Below are 21,146 nucleotides of genomic sequence, written 5' to 3'. Positions count from 1 at the left end.
CGTTCTAATAAAATTGGAGGGTGACGACGGGGATGTTTGTTTTAACCCCGATCACAGCTGGATGCAGGTCTCATATCGTCTCACCCGGTCGACATTGTTTGGCTTTCAGCGTTTGTGTCACACATCGTTAGTCGCAGCTATGAATACAATAACTTGTGTCTATCGTAACATGTATCCATGTGGACTGGTCTAGATTTCTTGATATCCCGTGTTCATACTGACAAATGAAAACATTCGTTGGACTGCAACAAAAAAAACTGGCTTTACACTTCACGGCGATCTGTGTCCAGAAATACAGATTTTATCCAGTAGATGTGCAACATCTGTCGCCTTTTTAGATATTAATGATCATTATTTGGTTTGCATTCAACGCGTTGCAACTCTGGATTTAAATGCGTTGCAGGAATGTAAATGACCCCGAGGTGCGTGGCGTGAAACCTTCATCTTCTTCACTTCAGTCGAGGTGAGGCACTTTCTTTTAACATCAAAAGAACGTTGATGATTTTGTATAATTTGCCCGTGTTTTGTCGACACATGAACACACAGCGGCGGGTTTGTCCCGCCCTCAACGCCCACTCCCATACAAGAGCAGGCGAGCTGGTCTGGGATTCATCCAGAACTTTCTTTGCCATGTCACTGTTTAGTCTCTGCACTGCTGTCAGACTCAACAATAAAGCCGTCCATTTAAAACCGCAGCCTTTGCTGCCAGCTCTGTGTCGCTCAGACACACACACATATTTCACACTTCTTAAGATTTTTGAAAAATATCTGACTTTTGCCCTTAAAAAGAAAAGTTCTTCAACTAAAAAAAAGTTTCTTGAAAAAGCTCAGACACATGTCAGATCTGCCGGAGTTAGAACTTAACACAAACTCTCACTCGCTCGCTCCCAGGTGGCGTTTCCTACCTTCGCAGCAACGATGCTGAGGCCCATGCCGTTGTGCTTCTTCAGGGTCACCGTGACAACCTCCGGGTCTTTCTTCATTGGCTGAAAATAGAGAACGACAGGAAGGACAAAGGTTGAGTGAGGATGATGACACCTCTTAAGTTGTTGTCTGTAAAAGTCTCGGGGGGTGAGGGGGTCAGCGGCGGTCCTCTAGTGTTCCCTGCATCTGCCACTGGAGCCACAATGTGGAGTAAAAAGAGGAGGGTAAAAAGAAAAGGGAGGGAAGGAACAAGGGAGAGGGATAAAAGGGGGGAAATGGAAAGACCACATAGGAACCTGTGGTCGCTAGATTCAAGTCGAGAATAAATACCACATCATTCACACACACACACACACACACACACACACACACACACACACACACACACTTGAGAAGCAGGGCTGGGTGGGGAGACAGGCAGAAACAAAGAGAGGGAGGGAGCTGCAGTTTCCCACATCATGAAGGAAAATATTCTGCCAAAGGGAACTCCAAAATAAATAAGATCAAGTCAGACTTATACAAAAGTATGTCTGCATCGCAAAGGGTTTTGGTTTCTGAGAGCGTGCGAGTGTGTGTGTGTCTGTGTGTGTGTGTGGCCAGCACTATGGCATAAATGCAGCAGTCATGAACACCCCCCCACCAACGACAACAGCTGCTGCTACGAAACCAATGCAATCGGCACTAAAAGACAAAACGGACTCCAATAAAAACAAGACCGCACCGTTAGTACAAACACACTCCAGAGACTGCGCAGCTGTAACCATGACACCCAGAGTACAAACTGTGTATTTTATCACTTGACCAGATTATTGATGTTTATAAACCGTTTGATGCTGCTATCAGACATCACCCCTCATGTCCATCAGCATTTAGGTCACACTCCTGAGGCGTGGCAACAAGAACAAAGGTCCAAAAGCATCCAGATCGTTATGTGGACCAAGAGTTAAAAGTCTGACACGGTTCTGCTGAAGGCCTAAAGCTGTAGCTGCTTTTAAGTAGAAACCTTCCATAAGTCGGCCAGTAGGAAACTTAAAACAGCATTGAAATGAACATATGAACATTTAAAACATTTAAATCGGTTGCTCCATTTGGTTCATGCTGTCCGTACTAACGAAACCCCTTCACAATATGATGTCGATGTGAATAATTCAAACTTCTCTCTCCAGTTCCTCTGGAGACATCGTAAAGCTTTCTCCGGGCCGTCTTATGTAAGGCGTTTACCGTGAAACAGGTGCAGCGTAAAGGGAGGTGGTCGACATGAAGACGTGGACATCAGCAGGTCAGACTCCCATCATGCAGGCAGAGGAGACGTCCTCGTGAGCAGGTCGGATGGACGCGAGCTGGATCAAACCATCCCAACCATATGGAACTACACGGTATCGGAGTGGTATCCCTTATGAACATACTTCCAGCAAGTGGCCCAACGCTCTCACTCAGGACGTCCATGGTCGTGAACCAATGCGCACTTTATTGCTCCAATCAATCAATGGATCAAAGAAAGTCAATGAAAGCAGAGACCCACTCTGCTCCTGCTGTTGGTACAGACTGAAGGTGTTCCTGGAGATCCGGCGCCCTCAAGACACAAACTTCGCCCTGTTCAGCTCCAGCAGCAGTTTTCTTTCTCCACGCTTCATAAAACTGGCTTTCTGTCAACATTTCACCAACAATTCTATCAATCAAGACCAAACTATTCATATCCTCAGGACAGCGGTTCCCTTGCATCTGCCTTTGTTGCTTTTAGCTTGTATCTTTAGTCGTCAATAATCCTGTGTAAACTCATTCCGGCAGAAACACAATTGAATAATTTCAATACATAATAAGTTAATATTCTAAATGTTCTGCTTGCAACTCTGATCACATCTAAATGATGTAGACACGCTACGTCATATCACCACATGAACCCACGCCCCGCACTCTCCTGTTTGCTTGAACTCACACCAGTGTTCAAAGCGCGAGTGTGTGTGTGTGTGTGTGTGTGTGAAAGATGTATGCATGTCGAGACTACAGTCATGAAATAGTAGAGCAGGGATAAACAGACCAATTACAGAGTAAGTGGCTGTGTGTGTGTATGTGTGTGTGTGTGTGTGTATGTGTATGTGTGTGTGTGTGTGTGTGTAAGCTGTTATGAAAAGTTAATTGCCCCTTCTGAAGTCACTGTAATCAATGCCTTCTAACTGGGAGACCACACACAGACACACACTGACAGACACACACACACACACACACACACACAGACAGACGCACACACACACACTCTGGGCTCGAATCAAAGCAACTTCCAGCTTTAAAATGTTCTAAAAATAGTCGGACTATGTGAGCTGTGCCGTCAGATCGTCTCCCGCTCCGTTTCTGTTCAGGGTTTTTACCTTATTTAGTAATTCAGCTGGAACTGTTCTACGTTCATTTAGTCTCAGTTTACCGACTGAATCTCCTGTTCAATCTCCCTTAAACCCAGTAAATCCAGTATAATTTACCTGAAATATCCAACGCTGTGGAACTATGAGCTTAGCCAGAAAAGGTCAACAAAAGCACCTGAAGACAGCTTGTATAATGTTGACGCATGCCATCAGTTGATGTTATCCATATGAGTGAATACTGGAGGCTATGTTTGACACACACATCTTCTACACATCAACCACGTCTCATTCCCAATGCCAGTTCCTTTTAAATATGTCAATAACAGTGCAGGAGCAGATGACGTTGTCTACACTTGTAGAGCAGCGTAATGCATGTTGATGCATGTTGCCTAGCGCCACACAGTGGATACAGGAATTGGTGGACAGTTTGCAAAACGTAATTTCCAGCGTCACCCCATAGAGTTGAGAGGGCCCGCACAGCGCTGCCTGAAGCTTCAATTATATATTAGAATTATATATCATTGCCACCAAAAAAAAGGCATAGCAATTTTCTGTAATGAATAGAACTCATCAGTGATGCTTTTGGACCTGAAGATCTATGGAGATACTTAAAAATTACGGATGACACGAGGCCACTTGAAGGTGGCCGTCCTCAAGTTACTTTCAGTCTCCGTCTTAGCCGTCAGATCTACTGACACACTTAAGCTCCACAGCTTCTGTGCGTCAGCATGACTGACCCTGGAAAGCTCAAAGTCCTCTGTGGCCCCACTTTACCCGGGCGGCCCCAATGCCCCGACACACAAACACACACTGAGTAGTTGAGAATGTGTGTGTGTGTGTGTGTGTGTGTGTGTTAATGTCCTACCATCTCAGAACTGTCAGCAGCAGAGAAGTGGCTGTCGCAGTCGGCTCCTTCAAAGTGGACGGTCCAGGTACCCGGCGATCGGGGGTGGGGCACTAACCTACAGAAACCTGTCAGAAGAAACACACACACACACACTGTAAAGTGTACATTTCAACTGAGTCCTACATCGAAATAATGCATCTTAAAATAACATTTAAAGAACATTAATAACCGTGATAGAAACAAAATTGTTTTACAAAACCTGTGTTGTTAAAGATCCCCTACAGACATGTTTTAAAGCATGTGAATATATACTGAACATGTGTTTGATGTTAGTCTAGTATTAAGGAAGTCCAGACAGAAGCCACTAAACGGAATCAGCTCTATGGCCACTCAAGGTGCAAGTTGCACCCCGTTTAGCAGCTGCTGTCTGCGGACTCTCGCTCAATACTGGACCCATTTTTTATTTTTTTATTCTAAAATTTTCAATTCGTCACCTGGACACAAACACCAGGATGAAAAATCCAAAGTTCCCCTTTTATCTGATCCTTCTCCCTCACTAGTGTGTAACTCAATGAAGGTCAAACATCCACATTACATAACAATGAGCAAAACAAATGTTGAGTGGAAAAGAACTTCAAACATCAACTTGCATCACATCATCGCCGCCCATAATGAACTCGACCCTGAGTTTATTTAAATGCATCCGCCATAAGATGCTGCTCAGACTTGCACTAAAGCTCGGGCACGCCAACTCGCTGAGAACGTCGCCGCATTACATGAAATGTAATGTAGAACGGAATCTCTCTCGCCGGTATTAAATATCGGCCCCAGTGACGTTACCTCTCTGCAGCAGCGGCTCCAGGAAGTCCTGCAGGCCGTTGGGGAGGTTACGCACCACGTCGCAGGAGTAGCCGTCCTCCGGCAGGAGGAAGGGCAGCTGGAGGTCCGGATCCTCCTCCAGCTGAACCTCTCTGCCGTCGCTCCTCGCGAGCTCATCTGCTGTGTTCTCTGCCACAGCCACCACGTGGTCGATCAGCTCCTGTACGCACATAGACACACACACACACACACACAACCGGGTCAACGAGCCGCTTCATTACATCTAAAAAGCTCCAGAAAATGTCACTTACAAGTAACGGCTATTTTCAACATCTGTAATTTACATTAAGCTGACGTTATCTCAATGGAACATTCTGTGTGCATCATCATAAATGCTCCGTGTGCATCATCATAAATGCTCCGTGTGCATCATCATAAATGCTCTGTGTGCATCATCATAAATGCTCTGTGTGCATCATCATAAATGCTCCGTGTGCATCATCATAAATGCTCCGTGTGCATCATCATAAATACTCTGTGTGCATCATCATAAATGCTCCCCGGTGTGCGTCTGGCTTACAGGCGGGATGTACGGCTCGTCCGGAGCACAATGGTAGTTGGTCATGAGAGCGTGGAGCTGCAGGGAGTTGAGTTTAAAGCAGGTGTTGTGGATGTTCTGCACGTCCTGCATGGAGTACTTGTCCATGGTCAGCAGGGTGGTGGCCTGGAGGACACACACAGAGAGAGAGAGAGAACATGTCAATGAGCCACATCCCTTGTATATCGTACTCTTGGGGTCTGGATGTTCCCAGGCTTCTCCAACACGTTACCGTTTGGCCACTTTACTATCTCTACCGGCCTCTTTCGGCACTTCACTTTTGTCAATTCTTGCACCTTACGAGTAAATCATCTTTATGTATCTCTGCTTTTTAAGCTTTTAAAAGTAAATGTTCTAGTGGCAAGCATAGCATGAGCTTAACCGCCCCTCTGAGAGACAAAGACCACGAAAGAACGAACGATCTGGTGATACACTGAGCTCCTCTCTCCTCTCTCTACTTATGGATGAATTTTCATCTCTCCATCACACATTATTAACTCTGCTTCCTTCCCGGAGTCCTTGTGACTTAACGCCTCATAGGACCTGGCTGGGTCTGATGCCATGGCCCTGTCGAGACTCCGCCCACTCCTCCTCTCTACCTCCATCTGCCTGATGGATCATGGAGGTCTGGATCGTGGTCCATGCCGACTACACACCATTCATACGCTCTGTCATATTCCTTCTGGTCACATGACATCTATTGCTTCTGTCCATCCTGGAGAGGGATCCTCCTCGGTTGCTCTCCTGAAGGTTTCTTCCCTTTGTTCCCCGTGAAAGGGTTTTTCTTTTTGTTGGGAGTTGTTCCTGATCCGATGCGAGGTCAAAGGTCAATGATGTCTTATGTGTTACATTTTGTAAAGCCCTCTGAGGCAAATTTGTAATGTGTGATATTAGGCTATACAAAATAAACTGATTGATTTGCACAGCAAAGAAAAAAGGAGCAGAAGCACCAACAGGACAAACAAAACTGGTGACTAAAACAAACTCCATGACCCTCCCAGTCTGAGCATGTGTCCCCGTCCACCCCCCCTTACCTGAACGATTCGACTGAGGTGGCAGTCGGCGGCGAGCTCCAGACCCTGTTTCTCTGCCCAGGCCTCGATGTGGCTGAGCTGCTGCCGGAGGATCGCCCCCCAGTAGTGGCAGCACAGCCCCGAGTCGGTGTCCGTCACCAGCTTGTTGAAGAGCCACATGTTGATGAAGTGGAAGAGCTGCGAGAACAGCTGGATGGTCAGGGCGGCGTTGACCCGACACCGCCGCAGCAACGACATCGCCCCCGTCAGTGTGTGCAGGACGTCCTCTGGAAGGAGAGGAGACACCAGATATACAAGATCAACCATTACAGCCACATTGGGAGTTTACGGATAACAGTGATATACTGTGATTACGAGACTTAAAGGAACAGTGCGTAACATTTAGGGGGATTAAGTGGCAGGGATGGAATACAATATGCATAACTATGTTTTAATCAGTCACCTGAAACTAAGAGTTTTTGTATTGTTGTAAGCTTAGATACATTTATATCTACATGGGGAGCAACACATCTTCTACGGCGTCGGCCATCTTGCTACAGCAGCCCAGAGTGGACAAACTTAACACTGGCTATGGCGAGAGCCCCACGCGTTCTTACATCATCTGATGGTCGAGTTGTTTACCGAAACTCAGCATTTAACAGGCCCCGGTGCAAAATGATTAAAAAAACAGAGTATTGTATGCACAAACATCACTGCCGCTTATTTATTACCTTCGCATTGAAAATGCAGAAGGTAATGTTTTGATCGGCGTGTATTTATTTATTTATTTGTATGCGTGTTCCTCGCACACACAAACACAGTTTTAAACACACACACATGATGATTGGTTATTTATCCGGGGACCATTGATTCGATTTTGGGATCAATCGGTCAAAGGTCAAGGTCAAAATCTTCTTTACACACACACACACACACACACACACACACACACACACACACACACACACACACACACACACACACACACACACACACACACACACACACACACACACACACACACACACACACACACAGTGGAGACAGTGAACCAGGTGAAGTGAAGAATACTCGATAACTACACTCATTACTGTTATTGCAATAAAACATTTGCGAGTAAAAAGAAAACCAATACTCAGTGTCTACTTCAATCGTCCCTTTGCAGTCTCTCATCCACCGCTGCTGTATTTACACAAGCGCAGCACGGCTGAATGTTTTTTCTTCTTCTCTTCATCAAAATATTTGCGTTGGCTCAAAGAAGTCTCTGGAAGTGAAGCGTCTCTAGAACAGTTTCCCACCCTGAGGGACGCACCACGGCAACAACAACAGATCTTCCTCAGACTTTTCCCTAAAATATATAATTCAGCTCGGAGCTCAAGAGACGGGAGCAACCCGAAGAGGGGTCGCAGGTGGACTGTGCGTCATTCACCAGGGCGGTAAACCAAAATGGCTGTGGAGACAGTGCGTGTGCTCGTCTTACCGATCTTGGGTCTCTGTGGATTATGTTCCTCGGGGTCGTCCAGGAAGGCGGGCATGTAGTTGTTCAGATCCGCCTGGAGACAGTGGACCAAGTACCTGCGCACACACACACACACACACACACACACACATTACAGCGTGTGAGACACATCAAGAGCTCCCCACCAAACCACAAAGAAGCTCTCCTTCAATCGTCTGTCTTCAGCAGAATCTTTTCATCTTGATGTATAACTTTTTCAAACGAGTCGTGAAAACCCCGTCTAACAGAAAGCAGCTGCACCCTGCTATCGTGTTCCCAGTTCTTCTTTTATTATGCATGGGGGCACAACGCTGCCACCAATGTTTCCTTCTGGGAGTATTTTAAAATGTTTTTGCGGTGAATTTATTTGTAAAAAATTGAACAGAAATATAGCATATCCCCCTGAGAATATATATAAATTGTGTGTTTATGCTAATAGTCTTGAGCTTTTTATGCAATGTTCATATCAAACAAACACGGTTAATATTCGACGACCGCGCATTCCATTCTTTTCTCAGAGTCCTATGTGATGATCTGTAAATATACAGGTGTGTTCACATCCTCACATCTACCTGAGGTAGACTACCAACGAATGCTGTCAATGTCGGAATAAAGAAGAGCAAGGAAAAAGACACCCATGTGCAGGTATTCATGTTTTTAAAATAACATTTTAACACATTCCAATTGAGTGACTTATTAGTAAACTCATATTGGTTTGGATCTCATCCCTGAAACGTCCAACGACATTCCCGATTCCCACATCTGCACACACACACACACACACAGACTGACTTGAATGCCATCTGGACCAGATGGGCGAGGACGTCCTGGGCGTCCAGCGTGACGCGACTCAGGTCCCGGTCCTGCTTGATGAAGTTGAGCAGCTCTGAGGCGTTGGCCATCCAGAAGGCCAGCGCTCCGGCGATGTTCTTCTGCTTCTGTAACGTACCGACCGCGGCCACACACGGGAAAACACAAAAACACATATGGAGGACGCTGTTAGAGCAGCAGGATCAGTGAGAGACTGGAGAGTGAGAACAGAAGGTGGGAGAGGGCTTTCTGTTTGAGCGGCAGCCAGAAGGAGCAGTTGTTACCTCGGGGATAGACTCATGCCCCGCCCACCCTGCCCTCTAAGCCAACCCGGCGCCCAGAGGAAGAGTGGTCACCACTGTCGCTCAGAAGACGATGCTCTTCATTTCTGGATTGCTTTCCCATTTGAATGAGAGCTCGAAATGATTTTCCATATTGAGGAACATTAGTGACCACTGCTCTTCAGACACACACTCCATTTACCAGGTCACCACACACCAGACGCCAGCCTCCTCAACTAACCCGGTGGTTGTACAGGTTTGTGTTTGACAAAACGAAAGACCTTTAGACCGTAGACTTACACTAAAGAAAACATCAGAGCAAGAGGATCAAAGTTGACAAGTCCATTAATTTCCTATAGATCAGAATGACGTACAAAGACCTATTCTTCATTAACCATCGTCTGATTCAAGCCATTTAAATTTGATTATTTTAAATGTTCTATTGTTCCAATTTCTGGTACATTTATGGAACTATATTGATGATATATTCTAATGTATATGACCTATTCAACACTGCGACTTGCCAAGACTTATATGAGAAGATTGATGCCATTCTCATGTCTGTCTGTTAAACACAATTATATAGGCAGCAGTCGGTTAGCTTAGAGACAGGAAACGGGGCGAGAGATAGCCTGACTGTTAAATGGTAATAACATGTTTCAACTTCCTAGAATACATTAGATATGCAAATGTGTGAGGATTCTTGCAACATTTGGGCAGAGCCACATCAGCCGTTTCCAGTTGTGATGCTAACCAACACCCTTCGCTCAGCCGGCTCAGCATATTTATCCTACGAACATGAGCGGATACAAACGTCCCATTTAATTCTTCATGAATGTATTTCCTAAAATGTTGTGTTAACGTATCAAATGAAAACAATGGAAGAAACATGTCGTGTCTTTTGTGATGCTGTGTAAGCATATCTCCGCAGAACAATGCCACCAGAGCATCTTGCGTTGTTAAGCGGGCCTTCAACCCAGTAGCTTGCTGCAGCAACCCGGCAGACCAGGATACTATACGGCCAACACCGAGTGGAAGCCATCAGACTTTAATGTCGCTCCATGTGCCAGCCTACGGTCTAAAGGTTTGTTTTCTGGTCCAGAGATCGACAGGGAGGACAGAACCCAGTGTGTGAGGAGCTGATTGGTTAATATCTCCGCCACGCTGAGAGGGAGGAGTGTGCGTGGCTCGCTCCTCGGCACTTGTCTATCCCCACCTTGAAAAAAATGCAAATAAAACAAAACAAGGAAAAATGCAAGTGCATCCAAAACGAGACAATAAAACATTTAGGAAACACGTAAAACACGGACAGATGGTTGAACATGTTAAATGAACTTCCAAATAGACAATGAAGCAGAGGAGGTCAGAGGGACGCGACTCGTCTCTCATCCACGCGGCTGAAGCAAGACGCCGTGATGCCACACAAGACGGAGGCCAGAATTAAGAGGTAGTGCAACGGTGGGAAAGAGTGGTTGCTTTGGTTCTGCCATTTGTTTGTTTTTGTTTTTAGTACCAGGCGGGTCCAGCAGGAAGCTAAATGGAATTAGTCGGGTTGATGTTGCTGCTTAGTTCTCCAGCTGTGGGAGGACGCATTATTATGGCTGTGTTTTACATTTCTGGCAAAAATGGAGAAAAAGAAGCAGCAGCAGCAGCAACAAGAAGAAGAAGAAGAAGAAGGGCTGGTCAAAAAACAAAGAAGCAGACAAAAGTCGAGAGAAAGGTAACAGATTGAGGAGAGGCAGAGATTCAGATGAGCCAAGAGGTTGGTGAGGTGGGGCGACATGGTTTTACATTTTAAATCGGGGTTTGCCTTCAAAGGAGCGTCAGATATTGATCCGACGATTTCCTTGTGACCACAAACCTCCGTGGGGGGGGCAAAGTGTTCGGCTGAAAATGTGCACGATGTTTAAGTATTCAAGGATATAATACACAAAGAATAGAAACATGTAAATAACGTATTGAACATATGTTATGTTATTTGTCTTGTATTATGTAATATAAAATATAGTGCATCATCCCATACATGATTTCTTTTAAACGTACTGCTGTGGATTACATTAAAGTGACATTTGCATTCTAAGCAATCGATAAGTATTTTAATTATAAGTTAATTGTCCTAGTAATGTTTTGATTCATCAATTAACTCTTTACATAAAATGTCAGAAAGAAATAACAAAACAACGCATCACAATTTCCCAAAGCTTGAAGGAGAATTAAAATGTGTTCTGTAATGTTCTGTTAATTAAGTAATCAATTAATTCTTTCAGCTCTCGCTGTATGTAACAGATATTTCTAAGATAAACTTGTTTTTCATCCGTTTTAAAATACATACCGTAATTTACTCTATGAACATTAATTCAGTCCTTTATTTTTTAAGGTGGGTGAATGGTTTGATCCATTCCACTGCCACGAGAAGAGGAAAAGATCAAATCACCATTTCATAACTGTCCTCAGCAATTTGCATGTGGGGATACTTTATGGAAAACAACAAGTCTTTAAATAAATAAATAAATATATTATTTTTAAATCAAGTTTCTTTAAAGGCAGGACATTTAGTTCCAACATCTACCAGCTTGAGTACAGAGTTTGAGATATTTGATCTATGTCGCCCACACCAAGAGAGAGAGAGTGAGAGAGAGAGAGTAAGAGAGAGAGTGAGAGAGCCGTATCATGGTGTGCTATCCTACCTGATCCCCTTCAGGAATCTCCTGAATGGAAGGAAGAGGAAGGAGGAGGAAGAGGAGGAGGACACGTCCACAGGACAGAGAGAAAACATGTCAACAGCTACAGTATGGACACAGCCATGTTACACACATACTACACACACACACACACACACACACTTTGACACAGACATGGTTTCCAATGTGAAGACATCTTGATTCAGTTAAAAAACATAAGTGAAGGAGGTCGGCTGAAAACCACATCGGTCAAGAGAACTTCCACATTCACATTCAGCTGGAAGCTTTGAGAGATCTCTCCAATGTCTGCTTAAAGGGACAGTTCCGATGTTCCCGAGGCGGGGTCGTGTGAGGTACCCGTCCGGAAAGTGTAAACTATATTTACGATGTTTTCACTGCTTTACTTCGCCGTCATCGGACTGAATCCAAACTAACACTTTAAAAAGAGCAGGATCACACAGCAGCACTGACTGACGGGGCAGCTAGTGCTGCTGTTTGTGTCAACATGACAGTCTGTGCTCTGGAAGGAACAAGGACAGAGTCTTGTGGCTTTGAAGAGAGCATAGAGGCGGCGGTTCGGTGCCCCGTTGGAAAGTAGTGAAAACATTCTAAATATAGCGAGCACGTCTAAAACACGTCTCGAGGGCCCGGTGCTTTGCTCCGGCGCTGGTACTCCTGATCGGTTATGAACCGGGGGCGTGCACGCCGTCATCTACTGTGAGTAATACTCGACTGTTGACGAGTACCTCACACAATCCCACTTCAAAACATCCAAACTATCCCTGCAGAATGAAATTCATCATCCAAACGGGCAACAGAGTAAAGCCCCGTTACACTTAGAAAAATTAACTGACCACCTCAAATATAACTGTATGTAAGAGCAGACAATGCTTTTTACTAAGACGGAATTAAAATTGCTTTTAGGAACTGGAGCTTCAGTTCTGTATGTTGGCCGGAAGTAAACAAGCTCAAGAGGAACGTTACGAGTGTGAAGGTGTATAAATGTGCAGGCTGAGAGAAAAAGGAAAATGAATCCTTAATTAAAGTTAATTAACATTTCAACAGTGAACATTTTTGGAGACGTATAATTAACAGAAAGTGTGACCAAAAAAATAAATAATTCAAGCTGTGCACTAATGTGTTGGAGTGCTTCACAGCACAAACAGTTACGGGGGAAATTCTGCCTCAACCTTCCAGTCGGACTTTATGGGGAAATGTGGTTTCACTATAAAGAGGAGCAACACGAGCAGACAATGTTGTTCCTCTCTCCCCGTGGCGATACACAGTTAAACACTTAATTTGAGAACCACACACTGTTAAAAAGACGGCGTGTTGCAATCCATTAAGTTAAGGCGTTTCCCTGGACACGCGACCATCTCATCGCACACTCAAGCTGGCCACAGTCATTACGTAACTCAGGATCATGTTCTCCGGCTTCTCAAAAGAAACACCCAGTTTTAAAGCCTGAAGCGGGGAGGTTGAACGTTCCCATATTTCTCAGAAGCGACAAATATTTCCCAGAAACTCTAAAACTGAAATCCTGCAACAAACAGACGGAAATAGATGAAGCCTCAGCGTCCGTTCCGAGCGCGTTTACTCTCCTGACTTTGCTGCGGACCATCGGCAAGAAATAAAAAGCTGCCAGCTAAACAAATAGAAGTGAGTGATACTACCGGTCATACAAGAATAATTGGTATTTACTGAGCCTCAGACTTAAGGTGTGTGAACATGTTTTTTTAACAATCCTCAGATATACTAACTGGTCTTAATGCATTCTTAGCAAACATATGTTGAGTGGGGCTGTTTATTGAAGCTTCAACTCTTATGGAAATAAATAAACTATTTAAAAATATTAAATTCAGCACTACACGCTACCAGTCCCAGCTGTGGATAAACAGATTATTTATAAAGCATGTGCAGTTCTTTGTTTATTACTTGTGGTTGTTTTGTTTGTATTTTATTATATTTTAATGTTTGGTACTATCTGGACACTGAGTCTGTTGTACAAGTTTGATTGATTGATTGATTGAAACTGTGTATGAAAAGCTGCTGAGAGAAGCTTGGCCTCATTTCCAGTTATGGAATTTAACTACATTACTCAAGTACTATACTAAAGTATAATTCTGAGGTACTTTTCCATTTAATGCTCTTTTGACATTTTCAACATTTTTAAGCCGATATTGTACTTTTTACTCAGATAATTAGTAAATTCTAAGTGGTTTGTAAGAAAACAGTGAGTTGGGGGGAATTAAGTGCAGACAATCTCAACAAAAGAGAGGATGGAATACAAAAATAACAATTAAGGAGCAGAACCCACTGAGATAATACACACAATAAATACGCAAGATTACCCAAATATCACACACACAAAAATAAAAATTGAAAGTTGTACTGACCTGGATGACTCCCTCCATCATGCTCACCATCTTGTTGACGATGGCGATGACCTTGTGCGTCCTCTCGGACGGCGACATGTCGGGCCGGTAAGAGGGCGACAGGACGTAGCGACACGCCATGTACAGGACGTAGGTGGGCGAGAGTTTGAAGTGGACCGTGGAGCTGTTGGTGTAGTTGATGATGGCGGACAGGAAGGTGTCTTCAGCTGGACGGGAACACAGGAGGGTCAGGCCGTCAGACCAGTCGCACAGAGATGGCGTGCTTTCATCATGATGTTTTTAAAATGAACTTCAAATATATTTTTTTATGAGTCAATCTTTCAAATGGCGTGCTTCCTCTGCAACAATAAGTGTTCATTTTGTACTATGTTATTCTTTAAATGTAAAGCACTTAATGTCAAGGGTTATAAAATAAACCTTATTATCATCATCATTATTATTTTTATTGTATACTAAGGAGCGATATGTTCCCACATGTAGAAAAGGCATAGCAATAATATAAAGTCAATACAGTCGTGAAAGTGAAAGCAGCTGAAGGAAAACACAGGATATCATCATTTCCCAAACATCAACAGATGATGTTCACAGAATCGACTTTTGGATAAAAATCGGGCCGCGGTAGCCAGTCCGGTAACCGGAGATCTCCACCAGGAAGGGGCGCCGCATGAACGGCCGAAACGCAACAAAGTGTACACGCTTTGTTGCACTTGTAACTGCATCGATTTGGCCTCGTGCACCAGTTGTAAACCCCTTCGACAGATACTTCAATAAAAGTAAATGTCTTTTTTAATCTGACTCACTATACTCACATGCGGCGAGGCCATTTCAGTGGCACTCCCACACACCGGGGTTTGGCGTGAATTGCAGCCCACGAAAAGGAAATATCTATTTCACCCCCACAACACCTCTTCTGAAAACAAGCAACTGTCACATTGAGCCCGGGTTTCCCCCTCGCTCCAAGTGCATAATGTGTCATCTTTGAGAATCAACACATTCGCTGTTATCTTGGTGCGATCGCAGGAAAACAAAAGCCTTTAGGCTAAAAGTGATCCTGCTGATTTCCTGCCAAATGCGACTGGCACACACACACAACGTAAAAATGTAATCTAGAGATCGAGACAAGCAAAATGAATAATGTCTCCCTGAAGTCATCAGGCCTTCCTGTGCAGAGGAAGGGCATTTGGAAATGTGACCCACATTTACTATAGTCTTAATTGTACCATATACATACATGCAGATGTACATACAGACATATATACACATATATGTATGTATCCATACATGAGACACATGCATTGCATACCACTGCAGTCAGGTCAGTGGAATCAGTCGTCAAGAGGGCTCGATAGTTTCCAGCTATTGGCCGTTTCACTCACACAGCGGAACAGAAAGAGACACTCATACTTACAGTTGTCTCTGAACTCGATGCCGGCCGGCAGAGTCATCTCGGTCCTGTCTACTGAAATGTCCTGAGACCTGATGAGACACAACAACACCATGAGAAGGGAATAAACACAGACTGCGGAGAAGAGGCCTGGAGAGAGGCGAACGATGGAGGGCGAAGGAGAGCGTCTCACGTGCTGTCCTGCTGCTCTCCTCTGATCGTAGGTTTGACCATGCCGCGCTCCATCTCAAGCTTCCCTGAGCTCTGCACACACACACACACACACACACGCAATTTCACCAAACATTAGATGTAGAAGCTCCAGTCACACTCTTAGAACTTCGAACAAGCAGCTTAAACAAGATGCAAAGGACAACATGTTTACAGTTTCCTGCTTGTCCAATGGATCAAATATCTCTATTGTTCTATAAAATCAACAATAGTATACATTAAATAGCATTTAAAACATCGATAGAGGCGACAAACAGTCAACTAATTAATCAGGAAAGAAATTAACAGATTGGTCAATATGGTAAATAAGTGACTTTACTGGGCTCGATTCCTTTCCTTAGTTTTCTCTCTTGATTTTGACCCTTCAACTAATGGTACAGTACAATACCAATTTGAAGCAGTTATCCGGTGTAAAGTGTGTGTGTGTGTGTGTTACCTTGCTGGTGGGCAGTGCAGCTCCACTGTGGACGTCTCCGTGAAGGTCGAAGGTGGTTTCTGGCACACTGCTGCAGCAGAGACACAGACATGCGGCGGTTTAGATGAGCTCTCCACATCTGACTTTTCATTACTGACAACGACGAGAGCTCAGACTTAATCCAGACACACACACACACACCCAGTCTGGGAGGACTAATACACGCACACGCACTTACATAACAGTCTAATTAAATGTAGAGAGGCCACGTCGGCAGACCTGATTGAGCACTATTTGCAGCAGAGCTCGCACGGCGAGTGTGTGCGCTTAAGTGACAGTAATCGAGTGTGACAGCGGGCGGGTTTAAAAGACAGGCAGGCTTCGGCTTTTCACGCCCCACTTGGCAGGAGGTCATGAATGTTAGATAAACGTGACAAAAAGCAACACACAAACATTTGTACTCTTTGTCTCACTCACACACACGAGTTTAGGGGGGAAGAGCTTGTATATGACGGTCATGTAAAGCTGGAGCTACACCTGAACAGTCAGACACCTCTTCCCATTCTCCCAAAAAATAAGTCCAACTTAAAACGTCCAAATCTCTTCAAATATCGAGGAGACTTTAGAAGGTTTGGGAAATATTTCACTTAAAAAAACATCCCAGATAAAGAGACGCCGGCTGGCAACGTCCAATCAAAACAAACGCGGTGGTGCAGCTTATGTTTCTTTCCAGACATCTGGTAGATTAAAGTTCGGAACGGACGTATGCTGCAAGATCATCTGTTCCCCTGCCAGCGGCACCGGGTGCCAAATCGCTCCGTTCTTACACAGAAGAGGAAAAAAAAAAATAGAGAAAAATGTGCCGTTTGCGCCAAACCGTGGCTCTCATCGCCCCAAACATCGTGATGCGTCTCGGGCTCAAGTGCAATAGGTATCCCGATAAATTTGCACGGCAGAACATTGGAAAGCAGCCCGGACGACCACAGGGCCGGATTTAATGCTACTCGCCAGATATTATAGAGACTTTTATAGAGAATTGTTCAAATCTCTCCTACTTTAAGAGTCAGAAAAAGCTCATAAATGCCTCAACTCATAGAGGTCTGCGACGGTGAAGAGACGCTCCTCTCTTCAGTTGCTAAGTACGTTTGAACTTGAGGACAGTTTGCTGGTCCGATTAAAGCACAAGTTCACATTATTGACAAATCCACTTCTTGTTTATGTAAATGCAACAAACGTTCATATTTTAGCCATGAGGTAGACATATTATCACTTAATTAATGGCTGTGTTATCGATCCATTAACACAACTATTTACACATCCAGCAGACATGTCAGCAACATCTGCATTTATTATCTTTCTGGCCACCGGATGAATCCAAGTATCCAAGAAACCAATAGTCATTCTCCAGTTGTGCTTTCCACCGACTCCTGGAGGCGACATCCGACTCTTCGGCTGCCGGCTCCTTCTCAGCGCTCAGCCTCCTGTTTGGTCTCGGCTGCTGAAAGACTTGCACCGAAACCAGAAAGGCTGTCGGTCGTAAACCAAAACAAAAGAGCCAAAGGACGCTGCCCAGGGCCGAGGCAGTGTACGGAGAGCGATAGTCATCTGGGGCTTCATCGCCACTTCACAGACATGGGCATCAGTAATATGCCGTGCCACGTAGCTATACAGTTAAGAGCTAGCTATTTAAACTATTAAATATCTAATTGGATTAGTAACTTATCAGATCTCATTCTAAGTAGACAGACAGCTTTAGGGAGACCCAGGGCCAAACCGGCCCCTCGTGCCAAAACAAGAAGAAAACGATGACGGTGTTCCTGAAACTGATGGACTGAATAAAACATATGAGTAAAGTAACAAACACAAAGAGTAAGTCCACAGGAAGCGGAGCCATGTAGGTTCCTCCTTCCCGACGGTCACGTCTTCCTCCTGGTTAAAGGTGCTGATCAAAGTCACCTGACAGAGTCTTTGGCTGGAATGCAAACCCCCCCCCCCCCCCATTACAGACTGCACAGCTGTCATTATTCAATGCGTGGTTCAAAGACAAGTCAAACACTCTCTCTCTCGATGTGAACGCAACACATTGTACGCGCATCCAATTTGCCACTGAGCACACAAACAAGCACACTTCATGCAACGGCTTATAATATTCAAGACAATTAATGTTTTGCACTTATTTTGTTTTCAAAATACTACAAATGTGTGTTGCTTTCCGCTAAAGCGTCTAGAAACACAATGTGCACTCTGCCATCGTCTTTAAATGCACGTGAAACCCTTCAGACGGTTCTACGCTGGGCCTGAAAAACTACACGACACAGGCGACACAAAAGAAACCAGAATACTTTTCGTTTCGGATCATTTGAAAAAGAAACCAACTCATGCGGAAATACACGAGAGCGGGTAGTGACGGCGTCGGCTACTTACAGTACACGCCTCTCGTGCGGTGTTAGTCATCCATCGAGTCATTACTGGTCCATTCACTCCTAATTCAAAACCTCTCACTCATCCCCAGCCGGCTCACGTCGTCTCTTCTCCGCTCATCTGGTGCGCTCCCTCTTTCTTCCTCATGTGAAGTGTGTGAAACGACAGCGAGCGAGAGGCCACACCCAACGCCACGCTGATCAGATTAGAGGGCAGCCCGCCTGCCATAACCTCCGCTCTTCCTCTCCTCTCGTTTCTTCATTCTCCCTGAGTCGCTCCAACCCAAACACTTCCCTCCTCCCTCTTTTCCTTCCCTTCATCTCTCTCGCCAACACCACCAACCTCAAAACGTCTCCTCCCTTCATCTACCACAACACCCTCTTCTTCTTTCATGTGGACAAACTTGAGGGATACAGCGAGTCGGAAGGATGAGAGGCAAACTAAAGGGAGGGGGGGACAAGCGTGGCGGTGCGTTAGAGATGAAGACCGCCTCCCTCTCCTCCTCCTCACCCAGACTTTTGTCGGCTCCTCATCATGGCAGCTGGCTCTCTCTTCCCTCCCTGGTCGACCATGGGGTCCACGAACTTGAAGACGTGCACGGAGCCAAACTGGAGGGTGCAGCCCGAGCGCAGCACCGTGGTCTCGTTGACGCGTTGCCCGTCGACAAAGGTGTCGGCGTCCGGGCCGTGGGGCGTCACGGTCACCATGCCCTCGCTGTGCATGAGGTTGCAGTGGTGGGGCAGGATCCCCGGGCCGAGCAGCTAGAGAGAAAAACGGGGAAAACGGACGGTGTCAGCTACGTCGCCGGGAAGAAGCTCTCGCGTCAACAGCAGCTACATCAGGGGCTCCACTTCAAAGTCTAACTGGAATTGTACGTTTATTTTTGCTGAGAAATCTGATGACATGTCCTCTGTGTTTGTTTTGACTCGTGTATGAATGTTTATTTCTTCTCCGGTGACACTTCTTACGCGAATGGTGGTTAGCGTCGCACAGACAATGACGAGCGTATTGAGGACTAACTTGAGCTTTCTACGGGGATCGAACATTATCAATTGTTAAGTATGCCGTTTGTTGGTCTTACCCATGTGCCATCTGGGCTGGGGGAAAGGAGGAGGGTTTTGTTCAAAGACTGGAAGGGCAAATAAGAGCCCTATGTCAGGGAGATTATGAAAGTCACAATACACAATATATTGGATTACCAACAATACTTTGTTTTAAACTGATGTCAATACGATCCATGGGTAGTAACACATGTCTGTAAACGCTGATGATTCGCTGTTGGACTCACTCCAGCGTCCAGTATTAAGAACTGTAAATTTGAACACAGCGTTTGGATTTTCGACACCCACGAAAAAGAGCGAGGCAATTGCACTCTTTATTCACTCATGTTGACTTCACAAGCGTTTTTTGGTGACGTGGTTACCTGGATGGCTCCGTCCTCTGTGCAGTCAGAGCCGACCTCGGTGATGCTTTGCTGGAGCCGGTACAGCTTTGGTTTGTCCCGGGAGTCGGACCCGTCTAGCCGCGTGCACAAAACACATCCAAACATTTAGCACTGGGCGTATCCTCGCGTCACGAGAAAACTGTGGTTTACACAATCAGCCTCACACACACACACACACACACACTCGCATCAACTGTCCACACACAGCTGACAGGGAAGAGCCATAGCAGAGTGGAGTACGCCGCTAATGTGGCAAAATAAACTGGGGGTGGATGCTTGGGCTGCAGAGCAATTATTAATTATTAGTAAACAGGAGTTTAGTAAAAGAGAAAAGCGGCATATTAGTTCACCAAAGAAAAAAGGGGAAACATTGGCTGCTCTGGGGGGAAAAAAAGATCCTGGGGGGATGAAAGGTATCAGAAAAAAACCTCAGAACCCACTTCTAAAACTAATACAGAAAATAAGCGAATCGAACAAGGCTACGAGGACCAGTGATGTAATGAGGTTTGAGGAGAAACTGGCTACTTTGTTCTGTTAGGAAATCATGGCTACCATGCATCAGTTCAATAAAAATACGCTCCATGGTCACACTTTAGTGTACCACTTCAGAAGTACTGCTTGGTTTGTAGTTTTCTACACCTCTTCTCGTGACTTTATTTGGGAATTAACTTTACAGAGTAATTACTAGCAGAGACAGTCGAGTGCAAGGTCTGAAATCTTATGAAAATGTTTTATATCTCAGGATAATTTGATTATAAAAATGCATATGAAGAAAAAAACTGTTGCACAGATTCTAAAATGGTGATTTTTCTCGTGTCGCAAATATATTTTTTTTAAAAAAGGATAATTTGTCAATTTAGGGAAATTCACTTATTATCGGCAGGCTAGTTCCCCTGTTTCCAGTTTCTTTGCTAAGCTAGGCTAAGCTAATTGGCAGCAGCAGCTTCATATGCATCTTAGTCGAGTGTTATGAATCCTCTCATCTAACTCTAAGCACATTTATTAAAAGATGTTAAAGAATTACTTT

At 44.8% G+C, this 21,146-nt stretch overlaps 1 protein-coding gene across 15 annotated transcripts in view; it reads right to left on the bottom strand.

Annotated features, from left to right (window-relative positions):
• afdna (afadin, adherens junction formation factor a) overlaps nucleotides 1–21,146 on the bottom strand; it is an 83,157-nt gene that overhangs the window by 28,560 nt on the left and 33,451 nt on the right. For 8 of the 15 annotated variants that reach the window (XM_056428782.1, XM_056428769.1, XM_056428770.1 and 5 more), the window contains 15 exons: nucleotides 20,099–20,193; nucleotides 19,757–19,804; nucleotides 19,186–19,436; nucleotides 16,276–16,345; nucleotides 15,802–15,872; nucleotides 15,633–15,700; nucleotides 14,225–14,430; nucleotides 11,835–11,855; nucleotides 8,849–8,994; nucleotides 8,039–8,133; nucleotides 6,580–6,845; nucleotides 5,528–5,671; nucleotides 4,969–5,167; nucleotides 4,147–4,253; nucleotides 906–986 (listed from right to left, as the gene is read on the bottom strand). In XM_056428782.1, the coding sequence (XP_056284757.1) occupies nucleotides 906–986; nucleotides 4,147–4,253; nucleotides 4,969–5,167; nucleotides 5,528–5,671; nucleotides 6,580–6,845; nucleotides 8,039–8,133; nucleotides 8,849–8,994; nucleotides 11,835–11,855; nucleotides 14,225–14,430; nucleotides 15,633–15,700; nucleotides 15,802–15,872; nucleotides 16,276–16,345; nucleotides 19,186–19,436; nucleotides 19,757–19,804; nucleotides 20,099–20,193 (1,868 nt within the window). The remainder of the gene's footprint in view (nucleotides 1–905; nucleotides 987–4,146; nucleotides 4,254–4,968; nucleotides 5,168–5,527; nucleotides 5,672–6,579; nucleotides 6,846–8,038; nucleotides 8,134–8,848; nucleotides 8,995–11,834; nucleotides 11,856–14,224; nucleotides 14,431–15,632; nucleotides 15,701–15,801; nucleotides 15,873–16,275; nucleotides 16,346–19,185; nucleotides 19,437–19,756; nucleotides 19,805–20,098; nucleotides 20,194–21,146) is intronic. The other 7 variants (XM_056428776.1, XM_056428777.1, XM_056428778.1 and 4 more) reach the window with 3 other exon arrangements.

Source organism: Pseudoliparis swirei, chromosome 12, assembly GCF_029220125.1.
Source record: "Pseudoliparis swirei isolate HS2019 ecotype Mariana Trench chromosome 12, NWPU_hadal_v1, whole genome shotgun sequence".
Lineage (NCBI taxonomy): Eukaryota > Metazoa > Chordata > Actinopteri > Perciformes > Liparidae > Pseudoliparis > Pseudoliparis swirei.
Note: the sequence above shows the minus strand (reverse complement) of the source record. Positions and strands in the feature narration are given on the sequence as shown.